This window comes from Felis catus, chromosome B3, assembly GCF_018350175.1.
Source record: "Felis catus isolate Fca126 chromosome B3, F.catus_Fca126_mat1.0, whole genome shotgun sequence".
Taxonomy (NCBI): domain Eukaryota; kingdom Metazoa; phylum Chordata; class Mammalia; order Carnivora; family Felidae; genus Felis; species Felis catus.
This window is the reverse complement of record NC_058373.1, coordinates 20666287-20686112: the sequence shown is the minus strand read 5'-3', so window position 1 is coordinate 20686112 and position 19826 is coordinate 20666287. Positions and strand designations below refer to the sequence as shown.

The following is a 19826-nucleotide window of genomic DNA, read 5'->3' as shown; positions in this document are numbered from 1 at the left end:
AGGGTGAGTCCCTAACACCCCACCCTACTGCTCTGGCTTCCCCAGGACACACCTGAGCCACATCCATAAGGAGTCCTGACTTCTTGTCAGCTATAAACTGCACAGCATCCTTCAGAATAAAATGCGCAACCTCATGAGAATCTCCATCCTGGGGCAAGGTGTGGGGGCAGGCGTGAAGGGTGACTGAGTGATGGGTGCCATTCCTCTTGTCTTTTTGCCCATACACCCACCCAAAGGATTTGTGGCTTCTTCTTGTTTGGCATCCAGTGTCAGAGGCCTTCCTCTGCCTGCACTGTGAGGACAGGTGAGGAGGAATGGAGCAAGCTGTCCCTCCATGTCCCTAAAGGACACCCAAAAGCACAGCCAAAGGACATCAGGCCCCACAGCTGGTGTGTCCACCACCATTTCCCTCTGCATAAGAGTCAGCTTGTTGATACATTAGCTGGCATTAGCTTTAAAATACTCCAGCAATGGGGCACCTGGGTGGCGCAGTCGGTTAAGCGTCCGACTTCAGCCAGGTCACGATCTCGAGGTCTGGGAGTTCGAGCCCCGTGTCAGGCTCTGGGCTGATGGCTCAGAGCCTGGAGCCTGTTTCCGATTCTGTGTCTCCCTCTCTCTCTGACCCTCCCCCGTTCATGCTCTGTCTCTCTCTGTCCCAAAAATAAATAAACGTTGAAAAAAAATTTTTTAAATACTCCAGCAAGGGGCTTGGATGAAACAAGACAGGCCAGTGTTGATCTTTATGGAAGACAGATGGGGGCTACATGGGGATTTATTATACTAGCCTCTCTTACTTTTATGCATGTTTGAAACTTTTTACATAAAAAAAACACCTTTTTTTGCAAAGAAAATTTCTCGATGGGTCATAGGAGAAGAGGCTCACTGAATTAATGCCACTCCTTCTCTTCCCCATGCCTCTTCAGGAAGCCCTGGTAACTCTCATGAGGAGGAGGTGTTTACAACAGGCAGACTTGTGGGTTTTTTCTATTTCCATTAATATTTAGTACATGTCATTATCTCCAAATCTAATCACTTAAAGAAGGGATTTTAAATAATTGATTACTACAAAAGACAAAGAGGCCACACCATGTTTTTTCATTATCCATCAAAACCTAGAAAACCTCTTCGTCTGGTCCTGACACGGACGCATAAATATATTAATGCATACACTGAGAAAAACACGCATACAAATCAATAGACATGAATTTGCTTGGGGTACTTTTCAGAGAGAAAAACCATCATTTCCTTTCCATCCCCCATGAGGCCTGCCCCTCCTCCCCAACACAGTGACATAGCAATGAGAGAAAGGGTTCAAGTGGTACCCCTGCACTCTTCTACTCAAATAAATGTCTCCTCTTACACTCCCAAGTTTCAGTCTCCAAAACATACAAACAGCCAACATGTCTTGAACTCTGATAAAATATGTGCTGCCTTTGTGGTCATACACATGCATATGTATATGCACGAACGTGTTCACACACCTAGAGAAAACGCTTGCATCTACACTTCTTACAATGTCTTTGTTCCCGGCATGTCCTTGGAGGAGGGTACCCAAAGAGAACCATCGCGAAGATGGCACATGAGCATCTCAGACAGACACCTGAGGGCTACCCTCAGATGTACGGAGGGAAGATGCACAGTGGCTGTTAACTACGTGCCCATCTGCATTGACAAGTGCCAGTTTCATGAAGGTCTGCATCCTGTTTTCTGCACAGAGCCAGAATTCTTTGCCATTGCCCTTAAAGCACTCACATCTCCACGGGGAGGGCCCTGCTCCAAGGTCACCATGGAGACTGCGTGCGGACTTACCACAAGGGAGAGAGGCCTCTTCCAGGAGACGACGCCAATGAGTCCTGACAGCAGCACCTGGAAGGACAGACAGTGCAGGAAGGTAAGACTCTTTGGAATCCGTTAACAGATGATCAAAACACAGTATTAGCTGATCAACCCAAAGATGGATGACTTCTAGAATATGGCCCACATACATGAGCTGGGTGACCATGAGGCGTGTGGTCCATCCAGACGTTCAGAGCCTGCAGCACACGGGCCTCTGAGACCACCAGGAGGTCCTGACAGGTCACTTATGTTCTTTATGGACAGGCCCAAGAACAAATGTGCTTTCTGAAAGTGTCTCCATCGGGCACTTATTCCCCTCTGGTCCTGTGAGTCATTTAGCCCTGTGACTTAAAAATCATAGAGAGGACTGAAAACACTACTTTGGGAAAAGGCAGAGCCACCCCCCTTGCATGTCACCTGAGCGCATGCCTTCTGTGCATGGGTGCTGGGTACAGCAGACCTACCAGGGCCCCCTCTACCCTTTCACATGCTTGGTCCCCAGCCAGCTTCCCACCTCACCAGGAAGGGGTGCCACCAGATGAGGTCCCGGCTTTCCACATGCTGACTCTGAGCTGCTCGCTTCTTTCCCAGGCCAGCCCCCCAGGCTTTGCTGCCCCAGGTCCCACAGAGCTGTCTCCTCCAGAACATCTTCTGGAAGCCACTCCCCTCTGTTGGCCCCTCCCCTCTGGGTAGCCCTAACCACAGGAACACCCTCCTGTCTTTTGTTCTCAGGAGAACCACCCCTCAGCTCCTGGCCAACCTTTCCCTCAGGCTGCTCCAAGCCCACATTCCCTGAGGCAGTCACTGGATACTGATCCTGAAATTCTCAGTCTCCTTGGGTCCAGGCAGGGCAGACAGATCAGAGAGACACAGCCGCTCTCTCCCCACTACAGTGTGGCTTCAGCCCTTGCCACTGGCAGACACACTTCCCAAGGTCACCTAAGGGGTCCCTGAGTGCAACCCACAAGTACAGCGATCTCGGCTTGAAGACAGGAGGCTGACCACATCTACCTATGGGTGGCACACTGTCCTCTAGGCTCTGTGTCATTCCCCTGACACTCTCCCTTTCTCCCTTCTCTGGCTGCCATCCTCTGCTCCATGCTGTCCTTCCACATCTCCCTCCCCTTCCCACTTCCCAAGACCTCTACTCAGGCTCCGGCTCTGCCTGAGCCATCTGTCATTGGGGATCCTCTAACACTATCCACCAACACCTCCTGCAGGTCTGTCCCTGACTGTGGAATCACACTGCCTGCCGGGCACTGCTCCTGGTGTCACTCTCCACTTCAACATGTCCAAAAATGCACCTGCAATTTCTACCTCCCCAACCCAGTCTCCCTCTTATCGTCTCTACTCCCACAATGGCACCCCTCCTCCTGGTCGCTCAGATGCAAATTCCAGAGACAGGCCAACATCCAACCACACACAATAAAGAGGAGAGGGCTGCAGCTCCCCTTTGACAGGGAAATATGCTGGGAGGCCCCACTACAAGTAAGGGATTTTCTTACAAGGTCTTTTGTAAAGATAAATCACCCCAACTTTCTGCTGTGGGTATGGACCAGGCAGTTGGGCCCTGGGATGGAGGGCTTTGGTGCATTTCCCCCTGGAATTCCAAAAGGACTGAATCAGTCCCCAGAGGAGAGTATCCGGCTGAATAGACCCCCAAGGTCCCCTTGGCAAACACTTCTGCAGTGGGTGAGGCCAAGTCTTAGACCCAACAGTCTCTCTCACACCCTGCACCAGCCTCAGGTGGGTTTCCAAACACATCTGGACATCTGGTCTTTCATAGGAACACATCTGGTCTTTCATAGGAAAGACTTGTGAACCTTATTCTCACAGACACACACACACACACACACACACACACACACACACACACACACACACACAAATGAATCAGAGAGAGCTCAACAGGGCACTCTGCTCCCAAGCATGTCATGTATATATATTTTCTTCAATGCATGCATCCTGCAAATAAGTCAATATTGACAATATTATTTACAAACATTTTCCCATCTCCCAAATCTCTATTCATGATGCCCCCAGCTGCAACCTGTACAGAAACCCTTGACTACTGTTCTCCTGTGTCTTGTTGAGCCCAGTCCCTTGTTCTTCTTCCACAATGCCTATGACCTCTCTGTTTCCCATCTGTATCCAACACAGTCTCCCTCTTGTTATCTCTCCTGACACTGTGGCATCCCTCCTCCTGGTCACTAAAACCCAAATCCTAGAGGTGGTTTGGCCCAGCTGGCTCTGACCCTGCCATCTCCTTAGGATGTGACTTCCAAAGAGTGTTCTCTGTTTTCCCTTCACACCAACACCAGCCTCATCCAGACAAAACCCAGATAGAGGATGGGAAAGCATGCCTCCCAGAAAATGTCCTTTTATACTCTGCCTTCTACTTCTCACTTCCACCATATAAAATTTTACCTATTCTTTAAGACATGGCCCAATGCCTCCTTACTCAGGAAGGGCCTCTGAATTCATGAGTACATGGGGTCCCACTAAATCCCTAAACTATGACCAGATCTCTCAAGGCATGTTTAATAAGCTCAGACAGAACTCTTTGATCTCTCCTAAGCTGAAGTTTATAAAAGTATCAAATGTCTATAGTGACCAAGTGACTCGTAACAGAAATATTATTGGAAACCCACAAACCTCCAAAGAGCAGGCATTTATAAACACAAAGGAAGTGAATATCACTTAACTAAGGCCACAGTATGAATTCTTGACTTTCCTTACTTCCATCATAAAGTTATCATTCTATGAATTCCCTCAAATAATTTTATTTCCAACAAATATGGACAATTTGCTTTACTGGGGAAAACTACATTTCTAAGAATCATTAATAACTGTAATTGAGGGTGGATTCAATTCCCCTATACAAAGGAAAAAAAATCATCAGACTCAGTGGGGCATGGAAATCCTGAGATGATCCCTGATGACCTATAGCCTTGATTATCAATATGATAATCAATGATAAATTATGGTAATTATCAATATAATTTACACTCCTGCGATCCTCTCTAGCACCTCTTAAAATGATGCTACCTTGGCAACACCTTGACTGCAGCCTTGTAAGACCCTGACCAGTTGACTCAGCTAAGCCATGTCCAGACTCCTGACCTAAGAAACTAAATGGTGTTGTGTTAAGCTATAAAGTTTGTGGAAGTTTGCTACACAACATAGAAAACTACTTACTACGGACTAAATGTTTGTGTCCTCCCCAAATCCACATGAAGTCCTAACCCCTAATGTGATGGTATTTGGAGGAAGGACTTTTAGCAGGGAATTAGGGTTAGATTAGGTTGTAAGGGTAGGGCCCTCATGATGGGATGGTGGTCTTACAGGACGAGAAGGATCTCTCTCCCTCTCTCTCTCTCTCCCCATATGCACACACCATGGAAAGGCCATGTGAGGACACAGTGAAGTTTTTTTTTTAATGTTTATTTTTGAGAGAGAGAGGTAGAAAGCAAGCAGGGGAGGGGTAGAGAGAGACAGGGAGACAGAATCCCAGACAGGCTCCACGCCATCAGCACAGAGCCCAAGGCAGGGCTTGAACTCACAGACCATGAGATCATGACCTGGGCCAAAAGCAAGAGTCGGGTGCCCAACCGACTGAGACACCCAAGCTCCCCCACAGTGAGGTTTTGACAGTCTGCAAGACAGGAAGGGGGTCCTCACCAGAACTCAACCCTGATCTCAGACTTCTAGCCTCCAGAATGTGAGGTTAACTTAACTGTTGGTTAATCTGCCCAATCTATGGTACTTTGTTATGGCAGCCCAAGCTTATTAATACACTAATACAACCAGAGTGCGATATTGGACTCTTGTTTTCAAATGTCCACTCTTTCCCCGTGTCTCCCCCCACCAGAAGCTGACTTCCCTGCTCCTCTGACCTAGAAGCATCGGTACCCGCTGTAACAAGGGAGGGAGGCACAGGAGAATGGAGAATGGCTTGGAGGAGAGTCTTCATTTTATTTTTTTAACGTTTATTTACTTTTGAGACAGAGAGAGACAGAGGATGAACGGGGGAGGGTCAGAGAGAGAGAGGGAGACACAGAATCTGAAAGAGGCTCCAGGCTCTGAGCTGTCAGCACAGAGCCCGACGCAGGGCTCGAACTCACGAGCCGTGAGATCATGACCTGAGCCGAAGTCGGACGCTTAACCAACTGAGCCACCCAGGCGCCCCTGGAGGAGTGTCTTCAAAGCCTAGGTGCCACAGTGCCTCCTCCCTGAGGATGCCTCCTGGTCCACTTGGCAACAGAGAAGAATGGAGTGTACCTCTGCTCAGAAATGATCAGGTCTGAGTTTGAACTATTTTTTTGCTCAATTCCAGCTACTGGTGAGAATTACGTTGCATGTTCCGCCAGCTCAGTAATTCCTCAGGTTTATTTTTTTCCACTCTGGTGAGGAACGGGGTCATGGAGCTAGTTAGCCGTGAAATTACTGCAGCTCGTGAAACCTTTGTCCCATTTAATTTGCCAATATCGTTATTCAAAGTCCACAGTTTACACAGAATATGAAGAAATTTAAGAGGGTCAGAGAAGAGTAACATATGATTAAGTGGCTGTGAAAGAAAAGACCAAAAAAAAAAAAAATGGGAAAGGCATGATACTGTTCAGAGAGAGGGGGACTTAACTTTTCAAGCACCTGCAAGTTGTTAAAAGGACACCAACCCACTTTTTTCTCCACTTCCCACCCAGCCTACATAGAGGCAAGAGATAATATTAAAAATGAGACAGAATTTCCTGCTGTTGAGGGTGATGAAAGGGGATAATAGACTGCCAGGAAGTAATGGCATCTTTAGAGCCAAAGGTCTTCCTGTTTGATTGGTATTGCTGCCTGAACACAGAGGCCTGGAATAAATTAGCTCTTTAAATCCTGTCCTCTTTCATTGCCCCAAATCAAGAATTTTCTTTGGAGCTTCATTCCTGGTTCAAAGGCAAATGGTAATGCAACATTTTAGGTAGGGAAGCAAGTCCTTCTAGAATGCATACTTGAAAGTCAATTAAATTCTTTCACGAAACATATGGCAGGTGTGCCTAATAGCTACAGTGGTATCAATTTACCACTAAGAAGCCAGGGTTCACAGCGTTAGCAAAAGAACTGTTGTTGTAAAAAAATGGAGCAAATAATATTCTGAGTTGCCCCGAATGAAAAAAGTCTACTGACCCCGTCTCTCAAAGCTTTTCAGACGTCAGACCTGTGCTATGCAAAAGTCTTCTGATTCATGGAGTGGCTGAACCTCCTACTTTATTCTACTTACATTTTCTTTTCTGAGTGGTTTTGTGTCTGAGTCTCCCTAGGGCCACATGGCATGGCTCACTCCAGCATGCAAACCCTCAGCCTTCGATGTCCATTTCAACTCCCTTCTGGGAAACATACATCTTCATATCCACTCCATATCCATGGCTTCTTCCTCCTTCCTTCAGAACAATTCCCAACCCACCATTCTCTCTCCTAACCATCACGCTCACCTGTGGTTCTGACTTTCTCCACGCCACTTCCCACTGGAGCCTGCATCAATACATCAAACTCAAAATGTCAACAAGGAAAGCCACTCTCCTTCTCAGCCTACTTCCTCCATAATAGAAAAGAATTCTATAGCTTCCATTCTCTCACTGTATAGTAGCAAAACTATAAATGATTAGAAAGATAGCCCCATGAAAGAAAAAAAGAAAAAAGTTAAATGTTTTAAGATATTCTAAATAACCCAGGAGTCAAAAGGAAATCCAAGTGAAATGCAACATAGTCTGTTCTGCAGTGAATGTTTCTTTGATGCAAATTACTTCATATACTGGTTGGTACCAAACTCATTTGTCCTGGCTATGCCTTGTGAGATGCAGCCTTTCACCAGGGCTCTTTACTCTGAAATTAGGGTAGTTACTACACCTGCAACTGGATTTTGTTATTTAATGAGTTAATAAAGTAACAAATGTATTATTACAACACATTTTTTAAAATAGTCCAAACAGGCTCTGTGCTGTCAGCACAGAGCTCAACGCAGGGTTCAAACCACAAACTGTGAGATCGTGACCTGAGCTGAAATCAAAGAGTTAGACACTTACAGACTGAGCCACCCAGGTCCCCCTAAAATATTTTGATTTTAAAAAACTTCAAAATAATTGGTTTCCTTTGTAATCCTATTTCATTGTACACATTTAAAAACCTTTATCTGAGATGGGGTCCCCAGGCTTCCCTAGACTGCAATCCCACAAGGTATGAACCCTTGACTCAGAAGTTCCTTTAGTGCAGACCTTTTGGTGGTAAACTCCAGTTTTTTGTTTATCTGGAAATGTCTTACTTCACCTTCATGCTTGGAAAGTAGTTTGGGTATACGGTTCTAAGTTGACAGTTTCTTCTCTCAACAGTCTGAAGATACTATTGCACCGTCATCTGGCCTCCACAGTTTTTTTCTTTTAAATTTATTTATTTATTTTGAGAGAGACAGAGAGAGAGTGCACAAGCAGGAGAGAAACAGAGAGAGAGAGAGAGGGAGAGAGCAAGAATCCCAAGCAGGCTCTGCACTGTCTACACACAGCCCAATGCAGGGCTCAAACTCACAAACCATGAGATCATGATCTGAGCTGAAATAAAGAGTTGGACGCTTAACCAACCAAGCCACTCAGGTGACCCCAGCCTCCACTGTTGCCATCAGGAAGCTAGCAGTCCTTTTAACTGTTGTTCCTTGAAATGTGAAGCTGTCCTTACTCTTTGAAGATTTTTAAGACTGTCTTTCTGCCTTTAGTGTTCTGAGATTTTTGCATATGTGTAGGTGCAGATTTCTTTTTATTTATGCTTTTTGGGATGTACTGTGCTTCTGAAACTATGTTTTTTTTTTATTATTGTTATTTTAGACAGAGAGCATGAGCCAGGGAGGGACACAGGGAGAGAGAGAATTTTAAGCAGGATCCACGCTTAGCGCAGAACCCAACACGGGACTCAATCCCATGACCCTGGGATCATGATCGGAGCTGAAATCAAGAGACGCTCAACTAAGTGAGCCACCCAGGTGCCCCTGAAACTGACTTTATATTTTTCATTAGTTATGGAAGCTATATAGCCAATATATCTTCAAATACTACCTCTCCTACAGTCTCTCTGTCAGGGACTCCAACAGCCGCATGCACATTCCATCCTCCAAATCTCCTAGTTCTCCCTTCACATATTCCATACCCATGTCATTCAGTATTTTGTTCTGAATAAGTTCCTTAAGTTTGCCTTCCAGATGACCAATTTTCCCTGAAGGACGTTTCATCAGCTGTTGAACATTTGCATTTCTTTAGAGAATGTTAACGTTTATATTTTATGTATTTACAAGTTCTGCTTTTATCTTTCCCCAAATATGACTATTTGCTTCAGATAGTTTCTGGCTGCATGCTTATCTGTATGATTCTGCCCATAACTGCTTTAAATATTTCATATGCAGATGTCTAGAGTTCAAGATGTATAGTGAAAGAAGGCATCTAAGTCTGTCTGTCACTTGTTGTTTCTGTTGACTCTCACTTATTGCAGTTTGCCTTCTTTGATGCTTGCAGGCTTGGAAGTCTTTTGTTGTCAACACATTGCTTGCTCTTAATCAGTGATGTTCTGTGGACCCAAAATGGAGAAATTTTCCCCAAGAGAGGTATGCTTCGGCCAGTAACCGAGAAGCATCCAGCATCTAGAAACACTGATCTCCAAGGGGCTCAGCTCATGGCTCAGCATGGAAACTGTCTGAGCCCTCCCCACTCCACCTCACCTTAGAGTGCAGATTCATGCTCAGGGCACATGCCTGCTCCAGCCACATACTGCTCTGACCCTGCTCCCTGCCTCTCAGACTCCAGCCACCTGCCCCTCTGGCCTTGATTCATTGTGTGCTGTTTGTTTGAGGGTGGGGTAGTGGACCCCAGAGACCTGCAATGCCTCCAGGATCGTGTCCTTTGTCCAGTGTCAGAGTGCCAGTGGATTCAACGTCTAGTGAGGGCTCACTTTCTGGATTATAGATAGCCATCTTCTCATATGGCCTCACATGGTAGAAGGGACAAGGGAGCTCTCTGGAGTTTCTCTTATAAGGGCAATAATCCCATTCATGAAGATTCCACTCTTGTGACATAATCACCTCTCAATGACTCCACCTCCAAATACCATCACACTGGGGATAAGGATTTGACATGTGAATTTTAGGGGGACATAAACATTCAATCAATAGCACCTAGGATGTCATAGATGATCACAATTCTAGGAAAATATAAATTACTACAATTAAGTCCCCCCAAAATCAAAACACCAATGTACCTACAAACACCAAGAAATTGGGAAAGTGGTCAAACAGCCACAGGCAAATTCTTCAAAAGCTTTAAAGTATAGAGATTTCCAACACTATTTAATTTTTTTCTGAGCACAGAGGGAAAAAACAAGGTAATTTTCCAAATTCTTTTTACAAAGGTCAGCATAATAGTTACAAACTTGTAAAACATCACAAGAATAGAAACAGACCAATTTTATTTATAAATAGAGGTATACGATTTTTAAATAAAATGTTGTAAAACAGAAGTCAGCAATACAGTTAGAAGAATAAAGAACAAGGCGAGGGGTTCATGCCAGGAATGAAAAGATAGTTCAGTAAGAGGAAACACAGTAGTAAAATTAATCATATTAATATGACAAAACTGAAAATTATCATTCCAAAGAGGTATAAATGGCATTTGATAAAATGCAATCACTGTTTTTTTATGAAAAAAAAAAAACACACCTTAGTTTAATAGGACAAAATAAAAATGCCCACAATTGCCACCTATATTTAAAATTAATATGAAAATACCAGCATGGTGTGCAGAATTATGAGGCGGTCCCCAAGATCCCTAAATTCTGGTGTACACCTCCTATAGAATCCCCTATTTTTGAGTGTGTGGGGTGGATTGTGAATATGTTGAATTTCAGTCCTGTGATTAGGTTACAGTATTTGACAAAGGTGAAAGGATTTTTCTGCACACTTAGGTCCAAAATAAGTTTGGTTTTGAGTTAATCAAAAGGAAGATTCTCCTGGGTGGGCCTGACCTCATCAGGCAAACCCTCTGAGTCTGGGCCCTTCGTGAAATCAAAGATTTGAAACACGAGGGAGATTCTGCTGCTGCCTGAAGAAGTAAGCTGCTGTGTCTTGAGAGCAGCTCTTAACAGCTGGATCTTTTCCAGCTCACACTTGGCAAGAAAATAGGAACTCAGTCATACAGCCACACAGTAACCTGAGGACTGTGCAAATAGATCTTTCCCTCATCAAGCCTCTGGATGAAAATGCATCTGGTCTTACTTTGATTTCAGCCTTCAGACCCTGAACAGAAACCCAAATATTCCAGACTCTGGGCCTATGGAAACTCCAGACTCACTAAACCTGTGCTGTTTTAAGCCACTGTGCTTGTGGTAATTTGTTCTATAGCAATAGAAAACTAATACAACCAGCTAATAAAACAAAACAAAACAAACAAAAAGTTATAAATATGGAAAGAGGGGGCATAATTATTACCACTTGAAAATGACACGCTTCTCCATCTAGAACACTGAAGCAAACTGATCAAAAAGAATAAGAGGCCAATCAGAAGAATTCAGTAAATCATATGGCTAGAAAATTAATATATTTAAAAATTATGACACTGCTTATATTTAGTGAACACTGACTGTATGACATACACTTACTAAGGCTTTATACTTTAATTCTTTGTGTCCTGACAACCCTAAAAGGCATGTGTGATTTTTGTGCCCCACTGCACTGATGAGAAAATTAAAGCATTCGCCCACATTACAGTGTCAGGATATAAGCTCATGAACTACAGAAAAAATAGCTTTCCTATATGCATGCAAAGACTGATTAGAAAAGAGAATGAAATTAAATATTCCATTTATAACAGCAAGGAAAAAGGCAGAATGACTTAGAACACAAAGACTAATATGAAATGAGGAAGAACAATATCAAAATCTTAAATATCTACTGCGAATATAAAAGTCCTCATATTTGATACAAAAAATCATTTTTAAATTTTTTTAAAGTTTATTTATTATGAAAGAGAGAGACAGAATATGAAGGGGAAGGGGCAGACAGGGAAGGAAAGAAAGAATCCCAAGCAGGCTCTGCACTGTCAATGCAGAGTCCTACATGGGACATGAACTCATGAACCTTGAGATCATGATCTGAGCCAAAATCAAGAGTCAAATGCTTAACCGACTGAGCCACCCAGGCTCAGGCACCGCCCCCCCAAAATCATTTTTTAAAACAGAAAGACCAAAGATTGCACAAAGTCCATGAAATTCTAATTAAAATACTATAAAGGGAAAAAGGAAATCTATTCAATAAAAAGCATTGGAACAATGAGTTAGTCACTTGGAAAGAAATAAAACTTATTTTCTACCTTACTCTTTATATCAAAATAAATTCCAGAGTAATCAAAGAGTAAATCATAAATTAAAACCTGAAAGACCTAGAAGAACATGGAAGCATTTTTAAAAACAATCTTGAAAGGAATTCAGTGTTTTGGGCGACACAGAATCAAGAGTTCTCACAGAAAAGATTAGTAAATTTCAAATGTTTATATTAAAAGAATCCATATGTAATAGTAGACTGGATCTTTGCTCTCAATCCCAGGGCCTCGCCATATTAGAAGCATAAGTCCGTGCTTCTTACGGGTAACATGGAAGCCTCCCAAGAGAGTGCATACAGTACTCATCCTCTCCCAATGCTGGGCTTGGCCATGGAACTTGCTTGGCCACACAGGGTGGAGGTGGCCATCACTCCCAGGACTTCCGGGGCATCTCATGTTGCCTGCCACCCAACATCAAATGCAGCCTGGGCCACAGAATGGACATATAGCACACATTGGGGCCACCCCAATGACCTGCAAACCAGAGCAGAAAACAAAGACTGAATACTGCCAACCACTGAGTTTTGGGGTGCTTCTTCATGCAGCCTTATCATGGTAAGAGCCGATGAATGTTTGTGGTTTAAAAAGAACATAAAACGGAAGACCAGTTCCAAATGGGAAAAATACTTAAAATACATACAACAGACAAAAGGTTGATTGTCTTAATTTATAGAGTTCATATAAATTAATAAGAAAGGGAACACCTGGGTGGCTAAGTTGGTTAAGCACTGCCTCTTGATTTCAGCTCAGGTCATGGTTCTCAAGCCCTGAATTGGGCTCTGAGCTGACAGCATGGAGCCTGCTTGGGATTCTCTCTCTTCCTCTCTCTCTCTCTCTGCCCCTCCCCTGCTGGCATGCATGCATGTGTGCTCTCTCTCTCTCTCTCTAAATAAATGAACATTACAAAAGGGGAACCACTCAATAGAAAATATGGCCAAATATGTTCACATTTTTAATGGAGGATAAACATATAAAGGGATGCTTAAACCTACTCTAATTTTTTAAAAGCAAGCCAAAACAATATGACAAATACTTTTTATCAGGCTGCCAACTTTTTGGTGAAGTATGATAAAACCCAGTGGTGGCAAGAACAGAGGAAAAAGAAGTTCCTCTTTAATATTATTGGTGTTGGTATAAAATGATGTAGTCTTATTTCATGGCAATTTCATAAATCTCTCAAAATAGGAAATGCATATACTTATATTGAATGATTTCACTACTGGGAACACAGCCTATGGATACAGTACCAGAGGTATGGCAAGTCACTTACACAAGGACGTTTATAGCAAAAACCTGTAACAAGTGGGTAACAATAAAGGGCTAGTTAAATAAACTTTGATATTTACATAGAGCATGAATATATGCATTATGAAATTTGAGGTAGATCTGTTTATGCTACCGCGGAAAATCTCAAGCATAAATAATTGACAAACAAGATATAGCCCAGTGTGCATAGAATCATCCCATTTGTATAAACAGAGAAATGGATGGATGCTAGTACATACATAAACGTTTCTCTCTGGAAGTATTCACAAGGAACTTAACAATGGGAAACTGGAAGAGAGAGGAAGGGAAGAAACACTTGCTATTAAATGTGTAACTTTAGGGGCGCCTGGGTGGCGCAGTCAGTTAAGCGTCCGACTTCAGCCAGGTCACGATCTCGTGGTCCATGAGTTCGAGCCCCGCGTCAGGCTCTGGGCTGATGGCTCGGAGCCTGGAGCCTGTTTCCGATTCTGTGTCTCCCTCTCTCTCTGCCCCTCCCCCGTTCATGCTCTGTCTCTCTCTGTCCCAAAAATAAATAAAAACGTTGAAAAAAAAATTTAAATATGTAACTTTCTGAAATACTAACCTTTGATCTGTGCACGCATTATATCATGAATATTTTAAACTATGCATACAACTGGAACCTGTAATTCCACTTCTAAGAATTCCAGGTATTAATCAAAGTGTTCTTTATAATTTTGAAAATGGGAAATGACCTGGGTGTTTAGCAACAGAGAACTGCTTATATTTATTAGGTCTTTTCCAATTGCTGACACTAAATCATGTTGTAGAAGAATATTTAGTGCTGTGTGGAAATGTTCACACCACATAAAAGAAAAAGAAGAAAAGAAAGAGCAGGCTACGAAATGGTATGGAGGGAGGATAATTTCCCTTGCATTAAGTAAATAAATACAAATGCAAACACACAAAATACATAAAGAAATCAGCACTAGATCCCAAAGACAGCCATGATCATCTCTGTAGAGTGGGACTTTGGCTTCCTCCTTGTACTTTTTAGGTTCCCATGTTTTATAAATAATAGAAAAAATACTTTACTGAAACACAAGCTAACAACAGCCGATTCTACCTTCTAAGGGGATGGGTATACCCAGGTAAGAGGGACATAATTCCCTCTAATGCTCCCTTCCACAGGTGGGAGAGGTGGATGGGGCCAAATTCCAACTTGTACTGAGGGCCTCTTACTTCAGAACAAATGTTGAGGGTCTCTGAAGACTTATGGCCTTACTAAGAAGACAAGAAACCAGAATCACAAGCACTGTGATGAGGGTCCAGAAGGTGGTAGGGATCCAAGGTGTGTGTGGGGAGGCCTGGTCTGCCAGGTAAGATGCCATAGGCAGGTGGCCATAGGCAATTCCATCTGGCTGCTATTCTTTGATGGAGAATAGGAAGAATTTAAGAACAGTAAGAATTGGGGCGCCTGGGTGGCGCAGTCGGTTAAGCGTCCGACTTCAGCCAGGTCACGATCTCGCGGTCCGTGAGTTCGAGCCCCGCGTCGGGCTCTGGGCTGATGGCTCAGAGCCTGGAGCTTGTTTCCGATTCTGTGTCTCCCTCTCTCTCTGCCCCTTCCCCATTCATGCTCTGTCTCTCTCTGTCCCAAAAATAAATAAACTTAAAAAAAAAAAAAAAAGAACAGTAAGAACTGAAGACATAAATGCAAGTTTCAAAGATGAATTCCAACTAGTACCCAAACGTGTGTAAAAGCCTCCTGCCCTTCTACTTCCCTCAACCAACACAGGGAAGAAAATATGAAGTGGGCAGGTATACTGCCCGGTTTGGAAAAGAATACTATAGAAACCATGTGCAAATCATTTTGGTTCTCTCCTTTTAAAAGTCTCCTCTTTGCACAATAAAAACAATGTATTTGTTGATACAGAACATTAATTCCATTAAAATCACATCAAGTATAATGAAAAGCTATCAGAGTATAATTATGTAAGCAAATTCACAGACCCGCATCAACTTTTAAATCCACTGGAATTACAACAGGAAGTGAACCTGCCTGGTAGACAAATTGCTCCTTCATCTCCAAATGATTATGAATAAAGGCCCACTGTACTAATGTTAGAAACCACACACTTCATGCAAACTCCAAAATCTAGGACTTTTCCTTAAAGGTGCCTTTGCCTGGGTTTTCCTAGAGGCAGCCTATTCTCAGGGCCAGAGGCTATGCTCCTAAACCCTGTGTCTTCTGAGTTAAACTTGTCCCAAGTCACACTCCCTTCTCAGAATCCCTTGAGCCTATAGACTGGATCCTGCAGGGTCCCCTGAATTCCTGTACATTCACAGTTGCCCCTTGGAGGATTTCTTTGCAGTCCAGGGGGACAGGTGCTACCCCCCCCCTGGCATCCCTATGTCCTTGCACCAACCCTGGTCCTCTTCAGCTGTCCAAGCCATACACAGAGACTTGGGTGCAGAGCTAGTCTTCTTTCTGGAACTTAGTGAGGTGCCCAGAGGAGGCAGAGGGTTGGGATAACAGGGGAAGGGGGTAGGGGGACTTGATTTCTATGAGAGGGCATAGGAGCACTTCTATACTGCTGACCATCCCATGGGAGTGAGGACCATGCCTGCTGATGACCGTCCAATTGAAGGGATTCATGCTGGGACACCTCGGCCCCCACCCCTCACTCACAGTCTATATCTACCCACAGGCTTAGATACTTCTAGGACCCCCAAACAGAGGCTGGGGAACCTGCACAACTGTGTCATGCTGGCAGCATGCAGGGGATCTCCCCCTAATGGCCCTGGATAGATGTAGTGGCCTCCCCAAGGGCTGGGTAGCAGGGGTCAGGACCACTGCTATTTTCCAGTCCTGTTCCCCTTTCCTTGCCACTGGTCCCTGCAGCCACCCCTCCCTGAAACATCCCCTGCCCATCTCCTCAACCCTTCTCCTTCCCTCTATAGGTGATCTGTCTTGGGACAGCTTATTCTCACTGCTGCTGCATACTTCATTGAGTGTCTCCAACCTCTTCCCCCAGCCTCTCTGCCTTCCAGGCCCCTGTGCACATCCCCAAGCCTAGGGAAACCTGCTGGATGCCTTATCAGCAGGTCTGACTCAATAGTGGCAACCATGCCATCACACCTCCACCCCAGCCAGGACATTTCCTACCTTGGTCTGAGGCCTTTCAGAAATCTGAAGTTATGCCGCTTCCCTCCCTGACACCCCTCTCATGCTCACATCCTATCCAAAGCAGGTACATCACACTGTCCAACTCATACTGGATACACCTCTTCTGCCCATGCCTCTACCCTCCACCCACACTGGCTACCTGGCTGTCACCTCACCACCAGAATTACAGTAACAGCTCTACAACACGTCTCCCTGCCCCCACTTCTGACTGCATCTCGAACCTATTCTCCATTCTGCAGAATCACACACCCATTCAGATATGACCACGCCCTCTCCTCTTCTGAGACTCTTCCCTTCTTCTGCCTTTGGGTTAAGTCTCGAATCTTTAGGCTCAGAGAGTTCCTGCCTATCTGTGCTGCCTCATCCAGGTCCCTCCACCACAATGAATTGCTTGGGCCTCCCCCTTCCTGCACCAGAATGTGCAGTCCCCCAGGAGAAAGCTACGGAACCATGGTACCAGGGCACCAGGGCCCACACCCCATCCATGTGCCCATTTTCCTGGCATGCAACAAGTCCTGGGGGCAGAGGACATACCTTTTTCATGTGGGCAGTCCCCAAACTGAGCAAAGGGCCTGGGCATAAGTGATGTTCCTGAAGGCTCTTGATGTGCAGACACTCAGCCTCCCAAGACTACCCATCCCCCTCACTTGCACACCTGTCCACTTCTGTAGCCACAATGAGGCAGCACAGCCTAAGCAGCGGTGTTCTTACTTTTACTCTGTATTTTATAACAAAGGTAATGCAAGTTCAACATATAAAAATATATGGGGCTTTCTGGAAAGCCCTACAAGCTAAAGGAAGAAAAGGAAACAATTTATTTCTCACCACTTCCATAACTTCTGTTATAGACTGGACCCTATTGTATTCTACTTAACTAGATTTTTAAAAAAATGGCTCATAGTCTTGTCAATAATCATTACCATATAATGTATCATCATCATGACATCACATCCTGTAAGTATTCATTTACATCACCTTAATGGCTGAATGATATTCCACTGTATGAAAATATCATCACTTATATATGTATGTATATATGCATGTATGTATTTATGTATTTTAGAGAGAGAGAAAGAGTGAGAGCAGGGAAGGGGGAGAGAGAGAGAGAGAGAGAGAGACAGAAAGAAAGAAAGAACCTTAAGCAGGCTCCACACTCAGCAAGGAGCCTGGCATAGGGCTCAATCCCATGATCCTGGGATCATGACCTGAAGTGAAATAAACAGTTGGACACTCAACTGACTGAGCCACCCAGGCATCCTTACAGCTTTTAAACCTTTGCCTGGATGCCTAAAATGGTGGTTCAGGGAAACATGGAAAGGTGGAGAGATGGAGAGCATTTGGTTAGCTTCAAAGAGTAGAACCCAAGGAACAACTCTCACCAAGGAATATCACAAGGAGTACCTCATTATGCATCAACTCAGGAGGGGCTCATTGTCTCCCTTCTTACAGACAAAGAAACCAAATCTCCAAGATGTGAAATAATCTGTTGAAGGAAACAGATCTAGTAAGTTGCAAAGTCAACACTGAGAAGCCTAACCAATTCCATGAAAGAGTCAACACTCGTGAACAGCAAAGACATACTACAGAAGAAATTTCATGCTTAGGAAAGACTGTTTTAAGTCCCCAGTCCCATGTGCAATAATCTGAGTACAAAAAGAAACTTTCCTATGGTTAAAATATGTATTATATTACAAATATAATTCATGGCTATTTTCCATATAAATAATCTCAAATCAAGATTTGATTTTCTCTAATGGCTCTAGTCTGAAAAGAATAGTTATGAACAGGAGTGGAAAGACACACACATTCACTGCTTCTTTAATTGTATTTTCTGCAAAACTCTGCAATACTATTTTTAATATCTGATTACACCATCAATAGAGCTATATTCCACAAAAGCAATTATGTTTTGCTCAGCAAAAAATCAGAATGGAATAATATGTGGCATACTAACAACTGTAAGAATAGAAGCAATTTAGAACATTTTAGAATAATGATTGGGATCATTTATTCAGAATTTACAGCAAACACATTTTAAAGACATGCTATCATGAAGTCTACTGCCAAGTTTAAGTTATGCACGACACAAACAAAAAATGCACAGGGAGCATGGTATTTTATCAAAACATTAATAACAGCACTCTAAAAACCTGAGCTTTTATCAAACACTTCCTGCTCACCAGCTCTCTCCAGTGTAAAAGCAGCATTTAACTTAATGTGCTTTCGTTTTCTTTAAGAGCTCTGTCCAAATGTCTGTCAAGTACTGAAGTGGAATCCTTCAACAGGAAAGGCAAACAGGGGGCAACCTCCTCCCACAACCAAAAGAGACAAAATTCCTCCATCACAGCACCACTCCTGGCCAAGTGCAGAGGGGACACCATGCAGAATCCTCCCTGACACAGTGTTCCAGGCACCATTACTTAAAATTTATATTGCTATGTCTTACCTACATAAAGGTCCTACTGAATAAGTCAGAGCAGTTAGAGGGATGCAATTATTTATGCATAAGGGAAGCTTGACTTATGCTTCTTAAAGGCAGTTCACAGTCATTAAGTTCTTCTACTTCTAAGTAGGCTGGAGTAGTTAACAGCACATCAATGTTCCCATCAAGAACAACTGGAAAAATAAGATAAAATCTGGAAACTAACTCTTTGAAAGAAGCTGAGAGCAATGAAATTCAGAGCCATTGCACTGAGGAGAAAACTTTCCTCCTAGAGTGAAGCTAACCTCTGCAACTTCCTTACCCTAGAGGCATTGGCCAATTTGTGGCAGAAGCAGAAGCCAGAGAACCCTGGCTTGGCTTTACACAGAGACTTGGGATGCAAGCACAGGTTTGGCTTACCCCCTGGGATATTTTCCAAATTCTGAGGGTAAAGCACATAAATCTTTAACAAAAAGCCACTGAAAAGCAGAGTGAAGATAAAGATTGTAATTCAGAAACACCAGAGGGAGGGTCTATGAAGAATACAAAAGAGTACCATTTGAAAACCCCACAAGGCCAGGACTTACCAAAACAAGACTGCAGCTCACCTGGACTACACACTACTTCTGACACATCAGTCCCCACCTGCCATAAGGGGATGGCTGTCAAACAATCCAGATAATGAAGTTAGCTGGTTACCTTCAGAATCATTATGTCCAAGAAAACAAAAGATGGACGAAACAAATGAAAGGAAGAATTTCACTTG

General features: G+C 43.6%; 1 protein-coding gene across 2 annotated transcripts in view; it reads right to left on the bottom strand.

The window, feature by feature from the left end:
- The window catches only part of FAM189A1 (family with sequence similarity 189 member A1), a 451690-nt gene that overhangs the window by 257926 nt on the left and 173938 nt on the right, over positions 1–19826 (bottom strand). For both annotated transcript variants that reach the window (XM_023255006.2, XM_045058915.1), the window contains exon 2: positions 1810–1866. In XM_023255006.2, the coding sequence (XP_023110774.1) occupies positions 1810–1866 (57 nt within the window). The remainder of the gene's footprint in view (positions 1–1809; positions 1867–19826) is intronic.